The 26208-nt window shown below is 42.6% G+C and overlaps 1 protein-coding gene across 2 annotated transcripts in view; it reads right to left on the bottom strand.

Annotated features, from left to right (window-relative positions):
- Positions 1 to 12693: 12693 nt before the first annotated feature.
- The window catches only part of vps8 (VPS8 subunit of CORVET complex), a 110749-nt gene continuing 97234 nt past the window's right edge, over positions 12694 to 26208 (bottom strand). For both annotated transcript variants that reach the window (XM_061235086.1, XM_061235087.1), the window contains one exon: positions 12694 to 14626. In XM_061235086.1, coding sequence (XP_061091070.1) covers positions 14483 to 14626 — 144 coding nt within the window. In that variant the 3' untranslated portion in view covers positions 12694 to 14482. The remainder of the gene's footprint in view (positions 14627 to 26208) is intronic.

Raw genomic sequence — 26208 nt, 5'->3', positions numbered from 1 at the left:
AAATACTGTGGGCTCCAGAATTATTGGCACCCTAGATAAATATGCACAAAAAGTGCTGTAAACTAAAAGATAATACAATTATTGACATCAGCTTTATTTTCCAACACACATAAAGTAGAGCACTTTATTCATGGTTCAATGGAATCAACCAAAGTCTTACATTTAAAAAAAAACTTTTTCTATTATTATTGGCACCCTTGTGCAAACATGCCTGGCCAAAATGACAGCCATGTGTCTTTTCCTATAATTCGTGATAAGGTTAGAGAGCACATTTGAAGGACATTTTACTATTCCCCCACACAGAATTTTTCAGAATAATTGATATCCTTGGGATACCCCCCTCTTCAGTTCAGACCACGTTTTTCATAGGATTTAAGTCTGGAGACAGAGATGGCCATTGCAGAACATGGATTTTGTTTTCACTTCTGTGTGTATTTTGATGTATGCTGGGAGTCATTGTCCTGCCTACGACCAAGGCTCAGCTTCCTGGCAGAGACAACCAGATTTTCTGCCAAGATTTCTTGGTACTACAGGAATTAATTGTGCCATTGATCTTAAACAGTGCCACTGGACCACTGGCAGCAAAACATCTCCAAAACATCAATGACCTGCCACCATATTTGACAGTAGGTATGAGGTGCTTCTCCTTGTATGCATTCCATTTTGCCCCGATGGTGTATATGTACAAAATTCAATTTTCAATTTCGGTCTCATCTGACCATAGCACCCTCTTCCATTCTCAATTCCAATGAGGTTTGGAAAACTCAAAATGCTTGGTTTTGTTTCTCATTGGGCCTTCAGATCTATGTCAGTAGGTCCAATAAGGGGACCGCTTGTCACCTTGCTTTCCTGCAAGATTTATTTGAATTAGCATGGACTGTCTGTATTACTGGAAAGATTTGTGGTGCTGCATGTATCAACCTGTGTTATGTTCTATGACTTGAATCCATTGTAGTTACCTACACCAGGTGAAAACACTCACATAGTTTGTCTGTTTACATCAACAACCAGCCCTTAACCCCTTCACTCAGATGCCAAATCTAGCCAATCCCAGTCATTTACCTTAACCACTACGCTACAGGCCGCCTTTATGAGTAACCATGAAATCAAGGTACTGAATAGCCCTTCCTTCTGACTTCATTGTTCCATAGTGTCATGCTCACCTCACCCAAGAGTATTTTGCAAACACATACTGGAACATGATAAAAGATTTTCACAAACGTCAAGACAGTGATTATGGATAACACAAGCCCCACGGTGACTGGCCCTGCCTTTGTTGTACATGGTCTGTCTAGTCACGAGGAACAGAAAGGTGATGATGAAACGGTTGGAAATTTTCATCATGTTTTTCTGATCTTAAAAATAAAAAATTTTCCCCAGGATGAAAGGTGTTTTTGTTCTCGTACAGTTTACCATCAAAGATGGCCCTAAATCTGCTGACTACCCAATTGAGAACTGAAAGGTCTTTCACCCACAAGCACACACTTTTCATGGAAATCCAACGGTGGGGAGAGCGGGAGGTGTTCACACTGGGAGAGGAAGTGTGCCACAGCAATATTGGCACATGAATAGGACCGGCTTCCTACAAAGCAGAGAGGGCGAACAGGAGGAGTAATTGCCGTGTAAATGGAGCTGCGGGCTCTGTGGACGGAGACCAGCAGATGGTTTCCCAGGCAATACGGCTATTTCTGAACTTTGTCTCATGGTCTTTCCAGCCCCTCTGCATCAGCCCTCTGAAATTACCATGTGAAAGGGCCCCTCTGCAGGCAAGCTCCCATATGGGTTACAATTAATACACTTTCCACCAATGTGGCAAGATTATGGATTTCAGGAGGAGGGAAAGGGGCTCTCTTTGAAGCCGTCTACTGCTCTCTATCATACGCACCCTAAGATGACTGTGAGGGGATGCGAGAGTAAGGTGAAAGGGGGCGCGGTGGGGATGATGCCGGGTCCGTGAATCCCTTCCCCTGTGTAAATGCTCTTTATTTCAATGTTTCTCCTGTTGCCCAAAGGGACAGTTCTCAGAGAGGTGTACTTAGGAGCTCAGCCCATAATGGATTTCATTTTTCATCAAATCACATCATCACATCAAAGCTGTTAGCAGCTCTGCAATCCACAGTCAGAACTAACATGAACCAGCCATTTTTTTTATAAAAAATTTTTTTTAACAACATGAGCATAAAGACATTAGAGATCTTTAGCTTCACCTGTCAGACACCTGCATGACTCAGGCTGATCAGGTTGACACCAATATGACGTGAGCTCATCCTCTTTCCATGATGTTCTTGTTTGGCTCATAAACAAATAGTTTTTTCTTCTTCTATTCTGATGAGTCATGGTCTTGTGTAGTTCAGACTCCAAATTCAAGTGAATTCATTGCTTGCTAATAAAAATGTTACTTCCCTTTCTGGAGACAAGGGAGTTGTTCATGTCAAGAAACACCTTGCTGGTCCCTAAATAAATATCAGGGTCAAGACTCCACACTAACCCTGGCACTATCCTGTTGTATTAGGGTCATGTATCCACACTAACCCTGGTACTATCCTGTTGTATTAGGGTCATGTATCCACACTAACCCTGGCACTATCCTGCTGTATTAGGGTCATGTATCCACACTAACCCTGGTACTATCCTGCTGTATAAGGGTCATGTATCCACACTAACCCTGGCACTATCCCTGTATGCTGTATCAGGGATAGGAAGTCACAGTCTTACAACAGAGGACCATTGTTGGGCACTGGTTCCAAACTCCTCTGCCCAACTCTGTAGAATCTGAAATAGCCCATTGTTATGAGAACAATCCACATTCATAGAGGAAGAAAATACAATGGCTGTTCAAAATGGCTTCCTTCAATGGGGTCTTTCTGATGGCTCTGAGGGTGCCTGGAGAAAAGCTCTGCCGAGGGGTAAGACCAGGCCATTTCAGAGGCAGGCGTGGACAGGGGGGTGTGGGGGGCAGAGAGTCAGCATACACAGAAGGCTCCAGAATTATTGGCACCCTATGCACAAAAAACAGTGGACATAGTAAGGAATACAAATACTGTTATTGAAATGAACGTTTATGTGTAAAGTAATATGCTTTATTAATGATTCAATGGAATCAACCAAAGTCTTACATTTTTCAAATAAAAGATGTATTGCTCCAGGTTTTACCATTACTGGCACCCCTGGTTTAGTACTTTGTGCAACCATCCCTGGCAAAGATGGCATCTGAGAGTCAAATTCTAATAATTTATGATAAGGCTAGAGGATACATTTGGAGAGATTTTTGACCACTCCCCCATGTAAAACTTTTCAAGATATTTGATATCCTCTGGTTTGTGCTTATGGACCCCCCTCTTCAGTTCTGACCACAGGTTTTTCATGGGATTTAAATCTGGAGACTGAGCTGGCTATCGCAAAGCATGGATGTTGTTTTCACTTACCCATTTCTTTGCGGATTTTGATGTATGTCTGAAGTAAAAAAACTGCTCAAGCTAGGTTTTGAAACAGCTGGTAGCTGGTCATTTCAAGCTGGTCATAGTTGATTTTAAAGAATGATCCAAAAGGGTTCAAACTTTTGCATAGAGCCCTTTTTCTTTTTTTCTAATTTATAAACAGTAAAAAATGTAAATTAAAAATCAATCTTGCTTTAAAATATGCAGAAAGGTCTCATGTTTAACTCTGTAATATTTAGAGTTCAGGTTTGCTTTCGATCACATACAGATTCATTCAACAGATATTTAAAAGCAGGGGTGCCAAAATGTTTTTGCCCCACTGTAGAATCCATAATATACATTCTCAGTATTGGTAGGTAACTACATTACATTAATGGCATTTGGCAGACACTCTTATCCAGAGCAATGTAGAGTTGATTAGACTAAGCAGGAGACAATCCTCCCCTGGAGCAATGCAGGCTCACCGGGATTAGAACCACCAACCTTGCGGGTCCCAGTCATTTACCGAACCACTACGCTACAGGCCGCTACTTCTCCCCAGCATGTGATCAACTGCCACTTTTAATCACACTCACAAATTGGAACTGGCATGGTCTAAATTTGAAGCATGGAAATCTCTGATGCATTAAAAAAGTTTCATTAACAAATGACTTCCATATCACTGCAACAACTGAGCTTTAATAAGCTCAACTTTTGAGCTTATTAAAATCTGGCTCAATTGATGACAGTTGAAGAATGTATTGGGGGAAATGATTTATGCAGAATGCTACTGCAACCCAATTAACCTTCAGGTATTATGCAGCTGGTTAATGCCCTTACCACAAATTAACATAAATTATTTAGGTGAACTATTATTTCAGCAAGGTTATATGGTCATTCTTCCACTTGAGAACAAATATTGTTTGAGCTCCATTAATATGCATTTAAGCAGCTCTGTTTGCCAGTGGTTGTCTGAGCTGTATTTCTATGTGTTAGACTCTTGGGATACATTGGATTTTTGATGAAGTTACTGTTGGAATTTTACCAAAGACAATAACCATCATGTCTGGGGTAACAGCCTATGAACATTATGTTGTATTTTTACTATGGCAATTACACTGCAATATTACCGTTATTCATTGTGTAATGAGGTTAAAACTATCGGCCCTGGTGGATTTAATTGGACAAGTGAACTAACAAACATTATTCTGTGCAAGGGAGCTCCCACCTGGAGCAATGATGCATCCTACAGTTCGGACTGGACCCTGGGAAGGGGCATAGTGGTGTCATGTATAATTACGTATGTGTTGCTGGTACTTATTGAAATGTACTTGTTTTTCTTCACATTTTTAAACTTGTAGGTAAGGATCAGGGTTTCAGTTTGCTATCCTGAACCAGCATGCTGACCAATAGAACTTACGATTTTCATGTGTCAGCGAATGCACAGTTGTCTGGTGAGGCGGCTATCTAGGATTGCAGAGCTTAAAATAAGCGGTCAGCTTTTGGAAAATGCACTTGTGAACTCTCGCCCTCCCAAACGTATGGGAGAATGTTGCAGTTCGGCATTTGAGCAAAAATAAGGGAAAAAGTATTCTGTATCACTCTTTGCTTTACTGGTGCTTTGAGTGACAAGTATTTTGCCAAGTTGACAGTCCATCATAATCCAACAAAAATGAAAACTGGCTGACAGCCAGGGAAGGAAACACGGAGGACATCCACATACTTTCATAACAAAACCTGGGGCCACTGACAAAAGATTTACATTTGTGAAAAATAGAAGTGAGAGAGTCTCATGGTGAGGACACACTCACTTATTCAGTATACACTCACTTGAACGTTAGACAGAGTATATTTCTGTGACCAGTCAAACTAAAGCCAAAAATGGAACAGTGAACATGATGAATCATCGTGGCCAGGTACAGTAAAAGGAAATGAAGCTGTGGAGCTTTAGTTTAGTTTGGTGTGCAGTATGACCTCCGCAGGTATATGTAGTGCAGTGGTGCCTAAATCTGGCCCTTGAATCCAAAGCCCTGGCTTTCTTTCCTTCCAGGAAATTAACTGCAGAGCTGGTGGTCCTGATTGGCCAGACTGCATTCACACCTTACTCCCATGTAAAGGGTGGGTGGAAAACTGGCCGTGATTTGAGGGAACAGAGATGCAGTGTATATACACTCAGTGAGCACTTTATTCTGTATTTTGTAGACTTATCTTTTTAGATGTATTGGTCTCCTGCAGCTGTTGTAATGTGTAGTTATTTGCGTTACTGTCACCTTCCTGTCAGCTTTGACCAGTCTGGCCCTTCTCCTCAGACCTCTCTCATTAACAAAACCTTTTTGCCCACAGAAATGCTACTCAAAGGATGTTTTCCACACCATTCTCTGCAAACTCTAGAGTTATGAGTGAAAATCCCAGGAGATCAGCAGTTTCTGAGATACTCAAACCAACCTGCCTGGCATCACAGTCAAAGTCACTTAGATCACATTTCTTCCCCATTCTGACCTTAGGTCTGAAAAACAGCTGAACCTCTTGACCATGTCAGCATCCTTGTATGAATTTAGTAGCTGCCACATGATTGGCTGATTAAATATTTGTATTAACAAGCTGGTGTACACTGCCGCAAAGGGTCGTAACTTCGATTTTGAGTTATTGTTATTTTTAGGACAATAAACATAAGTTTTATCATGTAGACAAACATCAATTTGTTTCAATTTGTTTCATGCTGCTCCTGAACACTCAAATGAAGTTACGGTGCGCTGCCCTGAAGTTACGGCACGCTGCCTTGTTCTGACCGACCATCAAGTGAAGTTACTGTTTTCCCGCGCTGGAGTTACGGTGTTATGTCTATGTATTATATGCAATTAAATCACCTCAGACACACACTAACTTCAATAAAGTGTATGCAGTACATGTTTTGCAGTGCTTGCTTGTGTTAGATTATTGACATCTAGGTTTGAAGAATGGCATACTCTCGAGGGAAAATGATGGTGGAGATGGCTTTGAAACATAAATGCCAAGATCAAGGTAAGAATGACACACAGGTGCATAAAAAAAAAGCAAACTAGTAGGCTAACCTACTTCACAAACTAGACACAAACACATTGCAAGCCATAATCAACAACTTATCCAGTAACAAGCGGTGCATTAGAGCATGGCTTGTAGGATATCTTAATTCACAGCCTATAATACAAGGCTACATGTACAACTGAAATAAAACTTGCTTCTCATAGGCTAGCTCTCGCCTGCCAATGACAGCCGCAACAACACACCTTCCACACACATCCACACACCAGCAGCAGGAATGTAGTAATTTACAGCCTACCTTTTGTTGAACCCTGGTTAAAATCCATGCCAAACATTTGATTCATAGACATCCTCCTGTATGTAATATTAATTAGCTGCATGTTTCTAATTAATGCTCTTTTATTCATTTCAGTTTCTGTTGCGCCTACTTCTGGAGACATTCAGCAGCATGTCCCCTGCAAAACTGGAGTGGACAGTTCATGCATGCCCCCTGCAAAACTGGAGTGGACCGTTTTGAATAGCTGCCTAGATCTGTTCTATGGAGCAGATGACATTTTCACCACCAGCACACCAGATGCCACGCTAGCAGTCTTTGAAGACTCCCTTCCACTCTCACTGATGGCACCAGGGCCTTCCCTCGATGCACTGTCTGCCCTCGTTTCTGTGACTGCTGAGCCCTCCATGTCACTGCCTGAGCTTATCCAATGCACCAGACCCACAACTTCCACCAGCTGCACCAGCCTCAGCCCCAGAGAAGACAACCCCTCAACCCTTGTCTGTCCAGGAGCTTCTCCCAAGCTGTGAGGTCACAGCAACATCAACTCCTGCTCCTCTTCCAGAGCCCATCAGTAGACCACCATTGAGGGCCCCATGTGGAACCAAGTGTTGGCGGCAATGCTCGGGAAGCCGACGGAAGATATGACGGGATTTCTGGGACCTTACATACAAAGAAAAGAGAGCCTTTGTATTTCATTGTGTCAGCCAGGTCCCAAGGGTAAAGGTCTGTGCAAACCCAAGTAGGCGAAGCAGGTCTTTCATCTATAGGCTGAAAGATGCAGGCGGAAGCCCACAGCAAGTATGCAAACTCTTCTTCCTTTCTACAATAGGCTATCATCCAATAAATGATAGCATAGTCCTGTTAGTGATGGGCAAAGAACTAACATCAGCCCTAGCCCCATCGGCTGACCAGAGAGAGAGACATGAGCCTGCAAACAAGCTTGACCTGGCACCCTTGTATGCTCATATCGAGTCTTTCAATCCAACCATCAGCCACTACAGGAGGAAGCATGCACCCTGCTGCCGGTCTCTCCCCAGTGACATCAGCATCAAGCTGATGTTTGCTGACTACTTGGAGAAAGGCCACCAGTGCGCCTATGACAGCAGTAAGGTCTAAGAACATCAGTTTTGCCAAACTCGGAGAGGAGGAGTGTGAAAGCTGTTTGCTGCAGGACCAGCACACAAAGGAAAAGCACCAGAAGGAAGCCCTGGAAAACTGTCTGCAGTGTGACAAGTGGAATAAACATAAGGCCGATGCTGTTGAAACCAGGCTACACTACCGTGCCGATGCAGATCGAGACTGGCCCGACTGGCCCTGGTACGTCAGTCAGAAGCGTAGACCTGCAAAAAATTATAATGCTTCCCAGAATGCCTGGTGTGAAATCTGCGCTCTTCACCAGGCGCATCTGTGTTTACCACGAGACATTTGCATCAGTGGGAGAAAAAACCAACAAAAAGAAAAACATCTCTGTTGTCTGGCACGAAGGAGTTGCAGGGTGGTGTGCAAAGGAGATCACATCTGCATATGTGGTGGCACTAGAAAAAGAGAGGGACTGCAAACATATCATCTACTGGGTTGACAACTGCAGTGTCCAAAACAAGAACTGGTGCCTTCTTTCGTCTATTGTGTCCTTGGCCAACTCCAATCTAGTAGAAGATGTCACCCTAAAATTCTGAGCCTGGTCACACTTTCATGAGTGCTGACAGTGTGCATCATGGCATGGAACAAGAGATGCGACCAGGAGGAGTGGTGTACGATTTTGAGGATTTTGTGTCAGTTGTCAAAAACTCAAATTCTAAGAAGATGGAGGTCATGGAACTCAAAAATGAGGCCATCAGAGACTGGGTGGATGGCCATTCCATGGCAAAGCTGAAGAAAATGCCCAGACTGGCAGACACTGAAAGTGATCCAACTGCAATGTGGGTCAAGGTCCATGTGGGTCAAGACATCTCATGGGGCAGATGAGTTCATGGAGGTGGACTTCCTGCAAAAGAAGTTCAACACCTGCATACCCTCCACCTTGAGATCTCAGGACCTGGGTGTTGAGGAGGTCAAGAAGAAGGAGATTTTGCAGAATCGTGTCCCCCTGATGCCAGCTACCAGGAGCTTTTTCTGGAGGTCATTAACTGACTATGAGGATGAAGAATAGGGAGGGGAACAATCAGTTCTTTCCATTCACCTCTAACCATTCTTTCATTTCCATTATCCAATTTAATAAATTAATTAAATAGCAACAATTAAACTTTGTTGTCAGACTCCTTTACTTTAAATTGCAGTCATGTAAAATGACCAAATAAAGGCAACCAATCACATCCTAATCTTACCTAATTTGTGTGGGAAAACTTTGTTTTATCATCATCTGCATTTGGTTCTAAGTTTCCATTCTATCCAATTCATAATTTTCGAAAAGACCTACACACATCATCAAAGTTTAATCCTGTATATATGATAATAATGCAAATACTGCAAGTAAAATCCCAAGAAATATTAATTCCTACTACGTTTTCAGCGGACGGGCTTTCAACATTAAGATGCTACAATGGGATGATTCTGAAATATCTTTGCTGTTCTAGGCTACTGGTTATCCAAATAAACAAGCCAATGAGTCTAAATTAGTGCCTCATATCCAAACAGAAGAACATGTTTTATATGCATTAAAACATCAAAACACTCTCATTGTTAATACTGACGTCTGTCAGAGAGAGTGTGTGAATCAATCATGCGACTGCCTGTGTGGTACTAGTACGAGTATGAAATACAGAAAAAACTTATTGATCTATCATTTTCATATGATGTTGATAAATGTGAAGCCATTTTATCATAGTGAGTCCAATAGGGTCAATTTTGCTTAAATTGTAAGTGAATGTTATCATTGTTATCATAACATTGCGCTATAAAATAGAAGTTAAGGTCTTTTGCCTTGGTATGACCGATTGTCATTTTGTGGGCAATGCTAAGGCAGAATACAATACTTCCGAAAAAGGGTCAAAGGTCAAATTTGAGTTCAAAAATTTTTTTGTAGATAGATTAATACAGGTATACACTACAAAATGTGAAAATGACTATATTATACCTATAACTCAATTGTCAGGACATTAAGATAACTTTAAAGTCATTTTTCCTCAGTTTCACACTCTGGAGAGTTAAGGTCTTTTGCCTTAGTAGGGCAGTACAGGTCTACCTAACAAAGCGCTTACTGAATGTCCATGCAGCTCAAAGTAAAACAATATGTAGTTCATAGCACAATAAGTGGCCTCAGAAAGTATTCAGGCCACTTTATTGTGTTGTAGCTTTCATTTTAAATGGATAAAATTGCCATCAATCTACAGTGAATAACTCGTAATGACAAAGTGAAAAAATGTTTTGCTTCATGCTCTGAGTCCTTCAAATGCCATTTGGCAAACTACAATCAGGCCTTTATGGTATAGTGGCTAGACATAAGCATTATAGGCATAATGCAGCCTGCAAGGAGTTCGCCAAATGGCATTTCAAGGACTCCTAGAGCAGGGGTCACCAACCTTTTTAAAGCTGAGGGCTACCTTAAGATTCCCAAATGGCTTGAGGGATACCAGCTCAAAACATATGTATAAACAAATCAAAAAATCAAAAAAGCGTACAATATTCACACAAAAAACTATATTCATAACTTTTTGACAAGTATTTGTAAATTAATGTATTTATGTTTCATTGTCAAAGTGACATTTATTTTGTGCAAATGAACATGTCACAATTTCATTCAACAAAAAACAGAACTCAAATTGTTTTTCCCAATACATGAGATTGTGTCAACTCCAACTTTGAATCTGATTTAATCAATGAAAAATGATCAATTGACCAGGTAACATGGTGTTTTACTAAAACACTGTTCAGTCTTGTCTGTCAGTTAGTGAGAAACCTGGCATTCCATTTTGTCCACTAGTTTGCTGTATTCTGGTGTATAGTTTGACACTGCCACTCTCAGTGACTCCTGCAGATGTGAATCAGTTAGGCGTGTTCGGTGTTTATTTTTTATAAAGTTCATATTGGAAAAGGCCTTCAGAGAGGATTCAGAGATAAGTGGATCCGAAGAGACAAGCAACATTCATTTTTCGGCAGTTTTTTCTCCACGAAGAAAGTTTTTATCACGTTGTAGATGTCCACTCCTCGTGTAGTTGTCCTCAGCGGTATCAGCGTGAGGAGCTCTTCTTTAGTGGAGAAATCGTCAAATACCATGCGAATAAACACCATTAGTTGAGCTGTACTGCTGCTGTCCACAGACTCATCACATTGGATGCTGAACCACCGGCATGTACTTAAGTCCTTGTCCAGCTGCTCATTCAAGTTTTCGGACATAGCGGACACTCTTCTGGTCACTGTACTTGCCCCAAGTTGTACTTCAGCCAGACTTGAGATAACATCGAACCCATTTTTATCGTCTTTAAAAACAGTCTCTGCGATTATCATCAGAGCCCCCTTAACAATCTCCCCATCAGAAAACGTCTTCTTGTTTTTAATCAAATAAGGTGTAGCTCTGAATGAAGCTTCGGTTGCCTTTTTGGCCTTCTTCAGCGGTCTTGTGAAAAAGGTCTGCTGCTTGGTCAAAGCGGCCTTTAACTCATGCGCTTTCTCCGCCCGAAGTCTTTAAGCTGCCGTGAGTGGTTTGATAGTGTCTCTCCACAATGTGCCGCTTTGAAATCGCCACCGTAGCTCCACAAATAAGGCACACACACTTATCTCGTATTGATGTAAAAAAGAACTCCTCTTCCCAGTCTTTGTTAAAAACATATTTTTTTTCTCTTCTCAGCCATGTTTTTTAGCGCGGTATAATCATTGATGTATTAGTTAGCAAAAGCGGGGTTAATTGTCATGCGCAGGTGACTGGTGAACTATGACCTCGAACTATACAGATGAATATTGTTTTGATATCTATATATATATATTTTTTAGATTAGCACCTAAAAATTAGCATATGTGAAACTTTCAATAGAATTTACATAAGGCGCAGCATTTTTTTTTTGCGAACCATAAGGGCGACTTGCTATTTTTAGAACAAGTCCCACGGGCGACTGAGAAGGAGCCAATGGGCGACCGGGTGCCCGCGGGCATTGGGTTGGTGACCCCTGTCCTAGAGCATGATTCTCAGGTCTGATGAGACAAAAATTGAACTCTTTGGGCAGAACTCTGAGCACTATGTCTGGTGAACACCAGGCATTGCTCATCACCTGGCTAACACCATCCCTACAGTGAACCATGGTGGTGGCAGCATCATGCTATGGGGTTCTCAGTGGCAGGGACAGGGAGACTGGTCAGAATTGAGGGAAGGATGAATGCAGCCCGATACGGAGAGGCCCATGAAGAAAACCAGCTCCAGAGTGCACGCAACGGTTCACCCTTCTGCATGGCCTGAAGCATACAACCAAGACAATGCTGGAGTGGCTTGGAACAAGTCCTTGAGTGGCCCAGCGAAAGCTCAGACCTAAACCCCATAGACCGTATGTGGAGAGACCTGAAGATGCTTCACAGATGCTTCACAGATGCTTCTGCCAGGAAGAATGGGATAAATTGGCCAAATCCAAGTAAATGATAAATGGTAAATGGTTGGCATGTATACAGTGCCTTTATCCAAAGCGCTGTATAACTGATGCTTCTCATTCACCCATTCATACACACACTCACACACCAACGGTGACTGGCTGCCATGCAAGGCACCAACCAGCTCGTCAGGAGCATTTGGGGGTTAGGTGTCTTGCTCAGGGACACTTTGACACACCCAGGGCAGGATCGAACCGGCAACTCTCTGACCGCTCTTACCGCCTGAGCCCCGTGCATCTACAAAGTACTGAATTAAGCGTCTGAATACTTACACAGTTGGCTCCAGAATCCAGCCTCCATTAAAATTGAGAAAAAAAGGCTGCATATAATAAACAACATTGATAATGATCTATATGTTTTGTTTAAACATACAGGAAAACGATATACATTTATTTCAATGCATTTACACAAGTTTCAAAGTCTTTTATTTAGTAATCTCATTTTTTTCTGAAAACCACAGGTGCCAGAATTATTGTAACAATTATTATAAATAAAATCAAACAGTGAAATTGAAAATACAATTTTACTTTAATTTAGTTCATCTCAGTCTAAAGGAACTATATTGCGTCATTCCAGTACTTCCTGTTTCACTAGAGTATAAAAATGAGGTAACAAGCATGCAAAATCCCTTTGTCAACCATCAGCATGGGAAAAGCCAAAGAACTGTCAATTCACAAATGGACACAGATGGCATTTGACCATCACAAGTCAAGTAATGGTTACAAAATCATACATAAACAGTTAAAGAAAGGCTTAAAACAAATAGAATGATTGCAAACAGATGGCAAGCAAGATGGAGGCTATAGAAGAGAGAGACCATAAGAAACCCATTACAGATCGCAGTTTCCAGAGATTGGTTGTGTCTTGGGGTCACCAATTCTATAGACAAAAACATAAAAAGGCACCTCCATACCAGCAAACTCTTTGGAAGGGTGGCACAACGACAGCTGAGCACAAAAAACTAAACCAAGCATATTGAGTTTGCCAGACCTCATTGGAATTATGACTGGAAGAGAATGCTATTGTCAGATAAGACAGCACTTCATGCCTACTGTAAAATATGGCGGTGGGTCATTGATGTTTTGGAGATGTTTTGCTGCCAGGGTGATCCAGGGACACTATTTATGATCAATGGCACAATTAATTCAACAAAGTACCAGGAAATCCTGGCAGAAAATCTGGCTGTCTCTGTCTTGGTCGTAGGTAGATTATCCAGCAGGAAAATGACTCCAAGCATACATCAGAATCCTAAATCAAAGATGCTACATCTGTTGAAAAAAACATTTTCATTTATAATGGTTTTTTAATGGAATTTTTAATGGAAACCGTTTTAATTTTTGTGTATTATTATTTAAATGGAAATGCTTTTTTTAATTTAATTATGTTGATATTGCTGTATGTATGCCATCAGGCTGTGATTCTGCAGTTCTGTAGCCATTGCACTGCTTGTTCTTTTGAATCAGATCCTGTAGCCTTGGTAACTCGGTATAGAGTACTTTCAGTAGATATTTTCTTACTCTTATTGAAGTAGATATGGATGACTACTTTTACTCTTACTTGAGTAATTATCATTTTAAAGTAACAGTACTATTACTTGAGTATAGTCTTTGGATACTCTGCCCACCTCTGGTTTTCACTTAGGGGTTACTGAATGTAGATTGATGGGCAAAGTTAAATCTACAACACAAAGTTCGCAGTAAAGGGATCTGAATACTTTCTGAAGCCACCACATTACAGCTCAACACAAGTATGATAGGGGGCAGGCTTTAGCCTAGTGGCTAAAGTGCTTGACAGGGACCTGGGAGGTTGGTGGTTCATGTGTTCCAGTGTAGCCACGATAAGATCAGCTGTTGGGCCCCTGAGCAAGGCCCTTAGCCCCACAGTAATCAAGAGGGATTGCCCCCTGTTTGGTTTTATTAATTGTAATTTGATTTGGAAGTGTCAGCTAAATAACTGTAATGTAATATAGTCCATAGTGTGTCAATGGAGGACACATAACGTGTGCATCACATAATGTGTACATCAATCCATTTGGTCTGAAAGTGACTAATGAACAATTTTCATTTATTTAGTTTTGTGGTGTTGGGGGCGGGGGTCATTCCAGTATTAACTCCACATTCAAAGAGAAAACAAGGCTGTGCAACATCTGTAAAGACGGGTGGTTTTATTAGCAATGCAACGACGCTGGGCAGGGTCTCTACTCCTCGATGAGCGGAGGCGGGGAGAGTTTGAGCTGGAAGTTTTCGCTGTGGAAAATGCTCCCGGAGCCGGGCTGTGAAGGGTTCAGGAGGCTGGGCTTCTCGTTGCCGCGGGAATGGGAGAGTTCGGTGAGGATCGCCAACTGGAAAAAACAGCAAAATGGAGAAAGCAATGACACGGCTAACCGGCTAACACTTCACAGAGTGCTGGGCTGGGCTCCATTCTACTTTGACACATTCCCTTCCCCTTGCTGTCCTCCCCCTGGAGGAAGTTATTTCCTGACTAAAATAAATGTGTGATGTGCATCATGCAAACTTAACAGGAGCTCTGTCAAGGGAGGATAGACGCTGAACAACCCAAACGGAACTGAACCACCCTCGCCACCAATATAGGAAGTGTAACCTGGGTTCCGTGCTCAAGCGTTTTCTTCTTCTGTCGGGTGACTTTGGAATGTTCATGAAAAATTCATAACAACCACCATAGCTTATTTTTGGTGATAATAAAAACGCATCAGCCGGTCTTATCAAACACATGATTTCTTAATCCTCACTCAAAAACACAAACAAAAAAATGTAGGTTAAATTATCTGACAAAGTTAAATTCACAGTTCTTATTCCCCCCTCCGATTTCTCAACATGCACTCATGAATTATTCCTGAACCTGCAGAACTCCTACAAAAAATATGGCCTCTTTCTTTTGAAAGCGCACTGATACATTCTTCACACATGGAACATTGCATTATGGGATTTCCCTTCATGCTGGAAGCTTGCACTTTATACCCCTGGTGGGAGGGAGGGAGAACGAGGGAGCAAGGGAATATCATTTCTCCCTCCCCTTTCAAAATTCGGAACCAAACCCCACTTGTCATGGCCTCCTTATTTCATCCTGACCTTTTCTGGAATTCCCCCCTTCAAGTAAGGGAAGGGAACATCAGGGAGAAATCAGACAATTTGGAACTGAACCCAGCCCTGGTGTTTAAAAGAAATTGTGCTCCACAGTAAGAGCTCTGGTCTCAAAAGGAGATTCACAGTAATGGGTTCTCCATCCAACTGTTTTTATACAATGTTTTCATTTTTGCATAAGTAAACCTGAGTGGAAATGCCGGAAATATCGCAAAAAGGCTTTTACGCTTGGCCGAGGTGGAAAATATTGGCATATTGATAAAGAGAAGATGCGATAAAGGGTGATATAATCACATTTTTTGAATAAATAATGACATGACGGGGTCCAATACCACATCCAGAAGACCCAAAAAGGGGAGCTGGCCACAGCTGGTACTTTTTTGATTCCATAATGTTGCTGCATCCTCTTCAGAATATTTGTTTTACAAATATGATGATTCACATTTTCTTTTGCAGACTTTCCGGAACGTTTTTGCGAAACATTTGAATGGAAACTTAACTAGTCAGAGCACTGGACACACACTCCAGAAGGCCAAGGGAGGAGGCCAGAGGTCTTGAGCCAGAACGGACAGTGCGCAGCTACTACCTACTACCACCAAATCGGCTGCCAGCACAAACATCGGCTGCAATATAAAATAACTTTAAATAATGCAGAAAACAGCCCAGGGGCTAACTGTTTCTAAGTTGAGAGACATGTGTCAAACTGTATTTACAGCTTTGTTAAATCAACCTGAAGGGCTTGAAATCAGCCATGCTTCCCTATCCAACAGGCTATTCTCTGTTCCCCTTTTAGTGTCAGTCCCTCTTTCCCCACTTCCTTAATATTTTTTCCCTCCCTTCTTCTGCCAGTCAAGATTCTATTTGTTTACACACAGTATCTCTTCTCTATTTTGGGAAATGGGTTGAAGGGATCAAGGGCTCTTAAAAAAAGGGTGTAACTCAAAGCCCCTTCATTTGCGGAATGGGCCGGAATGAGAGCACGTGACTACAGATTGCCAGGCAACCACAACGAACCAGAGCGGCAGAATTACCCAAATGATAAACTAAGTCTGTCCCCAGTTCAAATGACTAGCGCACGCAAAATATCCATTCGCCTTAATCAGCAAGAACTCTAAACCTTAAGAACAGTAGTCAGTGCATCAAAGGGGGAGAACTTGGAAGCTCTTTCTTTCATTGGCGTCAGGCCTGCTGTTGCCAGCCCTGTTTTTTTTATTTGTCAGCATTATAAAGTGTGATGTCATCACGTGACATCCTTCCACAGGGAGGGGCTGCTCATTATTGAGGTACAGCCTGCATCTCCAGCACAGAACAGTCAGTACTGCCTCCTGGACCCACAGGAGTTAACAGCACTCTGCTTTGTACGGAAGGGCATGAGGACAGCTCTCACAGTCCAAGATGTGCTGCTGGGTACTCTCTGGTGGGTGAGTCTGTAAAAGCCCCGCTCTAGAGCCTAGTGCTGGCTACTTTGAGTCTGCAATGCGGCTGGTCATCTATAACTGGAGTCGTACAGGGAAAAAGCTATGTGCTTTGACTTGCTGGGTCTAGGTTGGTGCTTGTTCACGTCCAAGTTTCCATAGCTTATCACTGTGTAAGCTCCCCCAAGCTATTGTCTGGTGAGACCCAATAAACCACAGAGTTTGATGTTAAGAGAAAAAGAGTTGTTCAGTTGGGAGGCATTCACTGAGAGGACATACATAGACTGATATACACATAGCATCTCACATACACACTGCACCCTAACCCCTCTCATATACACACTGCTCCCTAAACCTCTCTCTCACATACACACTGCACCCAAACCCTCTCTCACATACACACTACACCCTAACCCCTCTCACATTCACACTGCACCCTAACCCTCTCATACACACTGCACCCTAACCCCTCTCTCTCACATTCACACTGCACCCTAACCCTCTCATACACACTGCACCCTAACCCTCTCTCACATACACACTACACCCTAACCCTCTCTCTCACATACACACTACACCCTAACCCCTCTCACATACACACTACACCCTAACCCTCTCATACACACTGCACCCTAACCCCTCTCACATGCACACTGCACCCTAACCCCTCCCACATGCACACTGCACCCTAACCCTCTCTCTCACATACAAACTGCACCCAAACCCTCTCTCTCACATACGCACTGCACCCTAACCCTCTCATACACACTGCACCCTAACCCCTCTCACACACACACTGCACCCTAACCCCTCCCACATGCACACTGCACCCTAACCCTCTCTCTCACATACGCACTGCACCCTAACCTCTCTCACATACACACTGCATGCTGACTTCTCTGTCACATTCAGTATGTACATTAATCAAATAGGCTCAAAGTCCTTATCTTTGTTGTAGCCTTAGCACTTGAAATTGTATTTCCCTCAATGGTCTTTCAGTGCACTTGTTCCTGATTATGGATATGTGATATGCACTTTGTTGTACGTTGCTCTGGATAAGACTGTCTGCCAAATGCCATTAATGTAATGTACATGGCTTTTCTCAGCTGCCGAATTCACATCGACAGTATTTCTTCAGTTGATTTTATTGATTTATTTTTCCGCTGAATCAATTTACATATTAATTAAAATCCCAGAGAATTAGGCCTTAGATTGGGATGTATTAATTAATCGAGGAAGATCCGCCAGGGATCTCATCTTGCGGAATTGCTCTTGCTTTTGTCCCACAAACCTAATTAAATTCTCCGTGCCTGGAATGGGCGTCTCTCCCAGGGATGTGTCCGGAATACGGCTTAAACCACACCAAGCCCCGGGCTTGGTAAAGCTCATCCCTACTGAGAGCGGATTCAATGCGCCTTTCTGTCCTGCCTCGTAGCTGCAAAGACAATTAAGTTATCACTGGAGTCTGAAAAGCTGCAGGCCTGTACCTGGAACAGAAAAACTCAAATAGCGTGGATACATGAATCGGAGAGGGGAAATGGAGGCCGGCTCCATCTGCAGCCTGACTGAATGCGCTACTGCTCTACGTGCATTCAAATGGCCTGAAGCCAAGGAGTGGGGTAAATTCACCTCTTTAGTGCACGTTTATTTAGCATTTCCCTCTTATTTGACAAAGGTCTAGCATTTTTATGAAGTTGGTTTTACTGTTACTTATTCAATTTTAAAATAAAAGCCTGTCATAAAGGATGGGATATTATTTATGTATATATACACAATTTATATATATATATATATATATATATAAATTATGAGAGTAATAACAATTCTGAATGCTAATTTTGCACACAGATAAAATGGGAGGCAGCTCATTTTTCATGTTCTGTGTAGCACTCTAAAAATGTCATCTGAATGTTTCTGTGTTTACACAACAGTTTATAGAGCAAAGCCAGAAATGGCACTTCATACTTTCATTTTCTATGTTTCAATTAGAGAGAAGTAGAGAAGGCAACAGGGAATGAAGCCATAAAATACAATAAAAATAAAAACGGCATTATATTTTGGTGATAATAAAATGATCACCAATATCAATACCAATCAGCATGGAGGAATTAGTTCAGAAAAATGGATCCAAGCAAAAAAAAACGTATCCCTAAAGGATGTAATAAATTGTGTCTGTGATCTACTATTTGGCACCCTTTCAAATCTTGCTTGTAACAAAGTTCCGCAGCAGTTCCCTTGATTTCAAATTTGCAAACACGTCCACAAAATGTTCTGCTTCAAAAGCAAATAAAATGCTGTACATGACAAAATTCATTTGTACAAATCACATGTTCGGTATTACCCCCGTCATCAGCATTATACAAATCGCATGACTGGGATCAGAAGCACTAGACTCTAACAATCCTATTCATGTTACTTTTCTGACTACTCTTTAAGAACCTTCTGTTTAATTTATTATAACTAGTACACTATTTATGTAGCCGTTCCAGGGGATATGACTGCAACACTGAGTTTGCTTTGCTGGTCAAAAACTGAAACTAAAAATCCTACTCATCTGAGCTTTTCACTATGGTGCATTTTTCTAGCTGTCTCTGGGGGAACAGAGCCAGCTAACTTCACAGGGATGGCTGCCTGAAGACCAATCAGCACTGCATCAGCTAAACACATGCAGCCTTAGTTCATACAGTTAAGTTAATAGAGCAGTGTTACTACAGTCTTCTGTGTCTGGAAGTAGCTAAGAGGGCAGAGAGGGTCATGACTGTCAGGCAGGAATTAAACTCTGAGCAGATAACTATGGGAAAAAGCACAGTTAGCGTGAAGGGCCTTTCATTTAGGACACAGCTATTGAGCAACTGTCCAGTTTTACTCCTGGAAACCATTGAACCGAAATACTTCAGTTTTTACACCGTTGGTTTGTGAGTGTGTGTGTGTGTGTGTGTGTGTGTGTGTGTGTGTGTGTGTGTGTGGATGGGTGGGTGAATGAGTGAAAGGCATTAACTGTAAAGCGCTTTGGATAAACACACTATATAAATGCAGACCATTTACCATTTACTAGCGGCACACATTCAAGCATGTCAAGAAACCTATAAACACCTGCTCAGATTCACTGCTCAAATATGAATATGACAGCAACCAGAATCACAATGAGCCATTCCAGTTCAGAGGTCTGAACAACAGTTTGGCATCACCAAATGACACAAATGACAACATACTGTATATATTATAAAAATTTATGATAAACTAATGATCACTTTAATACTAAACCAAACAGCTGAGTGTTAATGCAGTAATCTCGCATAATCGCGAGATTAAGACAATGAATCCAATAAATCATTACTGCCATCTAAACAGAAAAACACTACATTCCTGGTCTTCTTCCTAGTCAGGCAACTACTGCCACCACTGTGATGAACAAAATAAATGAGTGTAATCACTTGCCTGCTTGCTGTATGGATGGATGAGTTCAGCAAGCAGGCAAGTCTGTGAGTGAGAAAGTTGAAAACTGTACATCAAAGGGAAAGTAACAATAGGCAGATTATTCTGAGCTTATATTTGGAGTACCAGGCAGAGGAGAGGGTAGTCGGTTAGCGTCTCTAGCAGGGAAATGTTCTCTGCTAACCCCGCGCATTGAACGGCCTGCTACTGGAAAATGCGCACCAGGTTAATGCTAAAGAAAGCTCTGGCTACACGTTTAAATCTCCTTTCAATGTTTGTGGGGATTTGCCTTTTCTTGGATCCTCTTGCCCCTTATCTCAAGGCAATTCGCCTCTGTAGGCGCAGGTTTGTGTTACTCACATCCTCTCTCTCAGGAATAAAATGGTGCTTTTTAAGTGAGAGCGCACTGCTTAGCACTTAGCCAATGCTTATCTTTAGAGCTGGTTTCCAGAGTTAAAGATGTAGCAATGTGACATTTTCAAATACTTACTGTATTTCTTTATTCTTCATAATGATGAAACAAAAATAACCTATCCACAGGGCCTGAACAGAGGTTCTCTCTTTGCAGGAAGAAGAGCTTTATGCAACTTCGCAGTTCTGGTTCACTTTTCCAGCACTTCTAAAATGGCAGATGCAAATCACACAATATGAACATGCCAGTTCTGACTCATAAAGCTGGTGCTACACTGCAGCTCACAGGCATCAAAATCAGGGGCAACATGTGTGGCCAGCCGTGGCCAATCAGATGAGATATGAGAGGTATTCATCTTTTTCAAAAGTTGATCATTAAAACCAATCATTAAAATGAGAAATACAAAAGATGTTTTTCAAAAACGTTGCAACGTATGGCCCCATTAGACTGCACCACAAAACAAAGGGGAGTTGTTCTAGAAGAAAGATGTGACAAAATGATCACCAAACAGCATCGTGGAATTAGTTGGGAAATACAGGTCCAAGAAAAAAAGAAAATTGATCTACCATTTGACAAGCAAGATCAAATACCATGCCTGTTCATACCTTGCTAACAACAAAGTTCTGCAGCGCTTCCCTTAATTTCAAATTTACAAACACATCCACAAGATGCAAAGACAAAAGCAAAGAAGATGCTGTGCTCGACAAAATTCAAAAGCTCTATGCTCTAATAATCCTATTCACGTTGTTTACTTTTCTGACAACTCTTTAAGAACCTTCTGTTTAATTTATAATAACCAGTACAATATTTATGTAGCAGTTCCAGGGGATATGACTGCAACAGCGAGTTTGCTTCGCTGGTCACAAACTGAAAATCCTACTCATCTGAGTTATTCAGTATGGTATATTTTTCTAGCCATCTCTGGAGGAATAGAGCCAGCTGAGATGACTGCCTCAAGACCAAGTACCATTGCATTGGCTAAACTGAGGCCTGATCTCTCCCTGCAGGTATCTATCCAGTAGCTGAAAAATACTGGTGGTTTTGAGAACCTGCTGTTGCATGTTTTTATTAACAAATGATTGAGAAATCCTTTTGAAACTCTACAGAGTCGTAAAAACTATCAGGCGTAAATTGTCAAAAATATGTGTTGGTTCATTTCAGTTGAGGGCCTGGGGAATGTGGTCAGGTCCAACTTCTCAAGTTGCTAGGATTCAATACCTATTACTTGCTAGTATTAAACTGTCACACGCCGTAACAGAACGTCTGGACTGCACCGGCATTTATTCACTCTTACAGGATCAGGGAATGGAGAGAGATTCGAGAGCCAACTTGTAAATAAACACAAAGGTCTTTGTCCATCACCCTCAACAAACAAAATAATAAAGGCAAACCAAACTTTAGCTTTCGCTATATCTCTTGTCAGCTCCATCTCTCTTGCACAAAAGTTATCTCGTCCATTGTTCCCCGGTCTCAGACGCCTACTGCGGAAAAGAGCACACATTCAGCAGCCTGGACTAATTCAAAACGTGGACCAGGTTAACTAGCAGATGTGGTCCTCGGATTGCCCTGCTTCCTTCCTGCAAACCATGCCCTTGCCACAGAAACAAAGGCATATTAATCTTTGTATGGATGCCCTAATCACAAAAAAGAAATCCAGACATTGCAACATTTGGTAGAATTTGTTAACATTTCTCAACCTGGACAGGTAGGAAAGCGTTCACTACAAATGGTTTCTGTAATCTGCAAGTACTGCAGTTGTTTTCAAATGAAAAAATGCAATCATTGCTTCTTCCATCTCAGACTCCACCTTTCCAATATGAAACCCTCCAATGTTGATAGGACACTCCAAGCCATTAATGTCAATTCAGATTAGAAAATTATTCGATGAAAAGGATTTTTCATTGCATTAAAATCCTTCTTGCCAGCTAATGCATTTCGAATTTTAAACACTCAGAACTGCTTGGCTCCATATTGTCACTTTAAGATTACATTTTCTGATGGTGGTTTGTGTCCAGTATTTTTGGTAAACGTGCTGCTGATGTGGTCTCCTGGTTAGTGTGTGAGAATGTGACCACACACCTAGAATTGCTTTTGGTGGTGACACCCAGTTTCAGCAAAACAAGAGATGTCAAATTCATGAAATATCAGGTTGGCTTTTTAAATCAAACCTGAAGGCTCAGCTATCTTCTGACATTAATAATAGTTAGAGTGGATGACAGACAGGTTGCACAAGGGCGAGTTGTGTCACCTTGAGAAATTGGTCAGATTATCATCCATTTTGGTTGAATTGTTGTGTGACAAGCACGCCCCCACCCACTCTTCTCTTGGTGGTTCTGGTTGTTATCGCAGAAGATATATTTTTTAAAACAGTATGAAAACATTAAAGGACATTATACATTTATTAAGTGTGGATGCTGTGAAACGAGGCCCCAGGATTGAACGTGCACATCATTGCAGAATGAAATATTTTTAAATGAAAGTTTTTTAAATGCTTCTCTTTGGGGCTGGTGCTCCATTGGCAGTGTAGACAGGTCTGAGAAGGCAGATTACTGTGACTGGGAAGATGGGGACCGGAAACCTGGAAATTGAGGGAGTTGGAGAAAACCGTATGGACTGTGATGTTTATTTAATCCCTGAAGTGACAGGGAAAGCCGGTGGATGAGGAAAAATAATGTGCGTGCTCTCCTGGCCTTCTTGACGTTTTTGTGTTTGATACTCATCTCAGTCTGTGATTGTGATTTTGTCACAGGCTGAGGTAAGTGAGGAATGCGATGACAAGTAAATAGTTTTACAAAACCAAAAAAATATGAGAGGGATTCCTGCCATAGCCTGAGGCAGACTGCACAGCTTGTGCTAACACCCCTGTCTACACACAGATGCAGACTGCACTATGTGCTAATACCCCTGTCTACACACTGATGCAAACTGCACTATGTGCTAATACCCCTGTCTACACACTGATGCAGACTGCACTATGTGCTAATACCCCTGTCTACACACTGATGCAGACTGCACTATGTGCTAATACCCCTGTCTACACACACAGAGGCTGACTGCACTATGTGCTAATACCCCTGTCTACACACTGATGCAAACTGCACTATGTGCTAATACCCCTGTCTACACACTGATGCAGACTGCACTATGTGCTAATACCCCTGTCTACACACACAGAGGCTGACTGCACTATGTGCTAATACCCCTGTCTACACACTGATGCAAACTGCACTATGTGCTAATACCCCTGTCTACACACTGATGCAGACTGCACTATGTGCTAATACCCCTGTCTACACACTGATGCAGACTGCACTATGTGCTAATACCCCTGTCTACACACTGATGCAGACTGCACTATGTGCTAATACCCCTGTCTACACACACAGAGGCTGGCTGCACTATGTGCTAATACCCCTGTCTACACACTGATGCAGACTGCACTATGTGCTAATACCCCTGTCTACACACACAGAGGCTGACTGCACTATGTGCTAATACCCCTGTCTACACACTGATGCAAACTGCACTATGTGCTAATACCCCTGTCTACACACACAGAGGCTGACTGCACTATGTGCTAATACCCCTGTCTACACACACAGAGGCTGACTGCACTGCATGCTAATACCCCTGTCTACACACACTGAAGCTGACTGCACTGTGTGCTAATACCCCCCTCTACACACATTGAGGCAGACTGTACTGTGTGCTAATACCCCCGTCTACACACACTGAGGCAGACTGCACTATGTGCTAATACCCCTGTCTACACACACTGAGGCAGACTGCCCTGTGTGCTAATACCCCTGTCTACACACACTGAGGCAGACTTCCCTGTGTGCTAATACCCCTGTCTACACACACTGAGGCAGACTGCACTATGTGCTAACACCGCTGTCTACACACTGAGGCAGACTGCACTATGTGCTAATACCCCTGTCTACACACTGAGGCAGACTGCACTATGTGCTAACACCCCTGTCTACACACTGAGGCAGACTGCCCTGTGTGCTAATACCCCTGTCTACACACACTGAGGCAGACTGCACTATGTGCTAATACCCCTGTCTACACACAGTGAGGCTGACTACACTGCATGCTAATACCCCTGTCTACACACTGAGGCAGACTGCACTATGTGCTAACACCCCTGTCTACACACACTGAGGCTCACTGCACTGTCTGCTAATACCCCTGTCTACACACACTGAGGCTGACTGCACTGCATGCTAATACCCCTGTCTACACACACTGAAGCTGACTGCACTGTGTGCTAATACCCCCCTCTACACACATTGAGGCAGACTGTACTGTCTGCTAATACCCCCGTCTACACACACTGAGGCAGACTGCACTATGTGCTAATACCCCTGTCTACACACACTGATGCAGACTGCACTATGTGCTAATACCCCTGTCTACACACACAGAGGCTGACTGCACTATGTGCTAATACCCCTGTCTACACACTGATGCAAACTGCACTATGTGCTAATACCCCTGTCTACACACTGATGCAGACTGCACTATGTGCTAATACCCCTGTCTACACACACAGAGGCTGACTGCACTATGTGCTAATACCCCTGTCTACACACTGATGCAAACTGCACTATGTGCTAATATCCCTGTCTACACACTGATGCAGACTGCACTATGTGCTAATACCCCTGTCTACACACTGATGCAGACTGCACTATGTGCTAATACCCCTGTCTACACACTGATGCAGACTGCACTATGTGCTAATACCCCTGTCTACACACACAGAGGCTGACTGCACTATGTGCTAATACCCCTGTCTACACACTGATGCAGACTGCACTATGTGCTAATACCCCTGTCTACACACACAGAGGCTGACTGCACTATGTGCTAATACCCCTGTCTACACACACAGAGGCTGACTGCACTATGTGCTAATACCCCTGTCTACACACACTGAAGCTGACTGCACTGTGTGCTAATACCCCTGTCTACACACACTGAAGCTGACTGCACTGTGTGCTAATACCCCCCTCTACACACATTGAGGCAGACTGTACTGTGTGCTAATACCCCTGTCTACACACACTGAGGCAGACTGCACTATGTGCTAATACCCCTGTCTACACACACTGAGGCAGACTGCCCTGTGTGCTAATACCCCTGTCTACACACACTGAGGCAGACTTCCCTGTGTGCTAATACCCCTGTCTACACACACTGAGGCAGACTTCCCTGTGTGCTAATACCCCTGTCTACACACACTGAGGCAGACTGCACTATGTGCTAACACCCCTGTCTACACACTGAGGCAGACTGCACTATGTGCTAATACCCCTGTCTACACACACTGAGGCTCACTGCACTGTCTGCTAATACCCCTGTCTACACACACTGAGGCTGATTGCACTGTGTGCTAATACCCCTGTCTACACACACTGAAGCTGACTGCACTATGTGCTAATACCCCTGTCTACACACACTGAGGCAGACTGCACTATGTGCTAACACCCCTGTCTACACACACTGAGGCTGACTGCACTGTGTGCTAATACCCCCCTCTACACACACTGAG

Source organism: Conger conger, chromosome 3, assembly GCF_963514075.1.
Source record: "Conger conger chromosome 3, fConCon1.1, whole genome shotgun sequence".
Classification (NCBI taxonomy): domain Eukaryota; kingdom Metazoa; phylum Chordata; class Actinopteri; order Anguilliformes; family Congridae; genus Conger; species Conger conger.
Note: the sequence above shows the minus strand (reverse complement) of the source record. Positions and strands in the feature narration are given on the sequence as shown.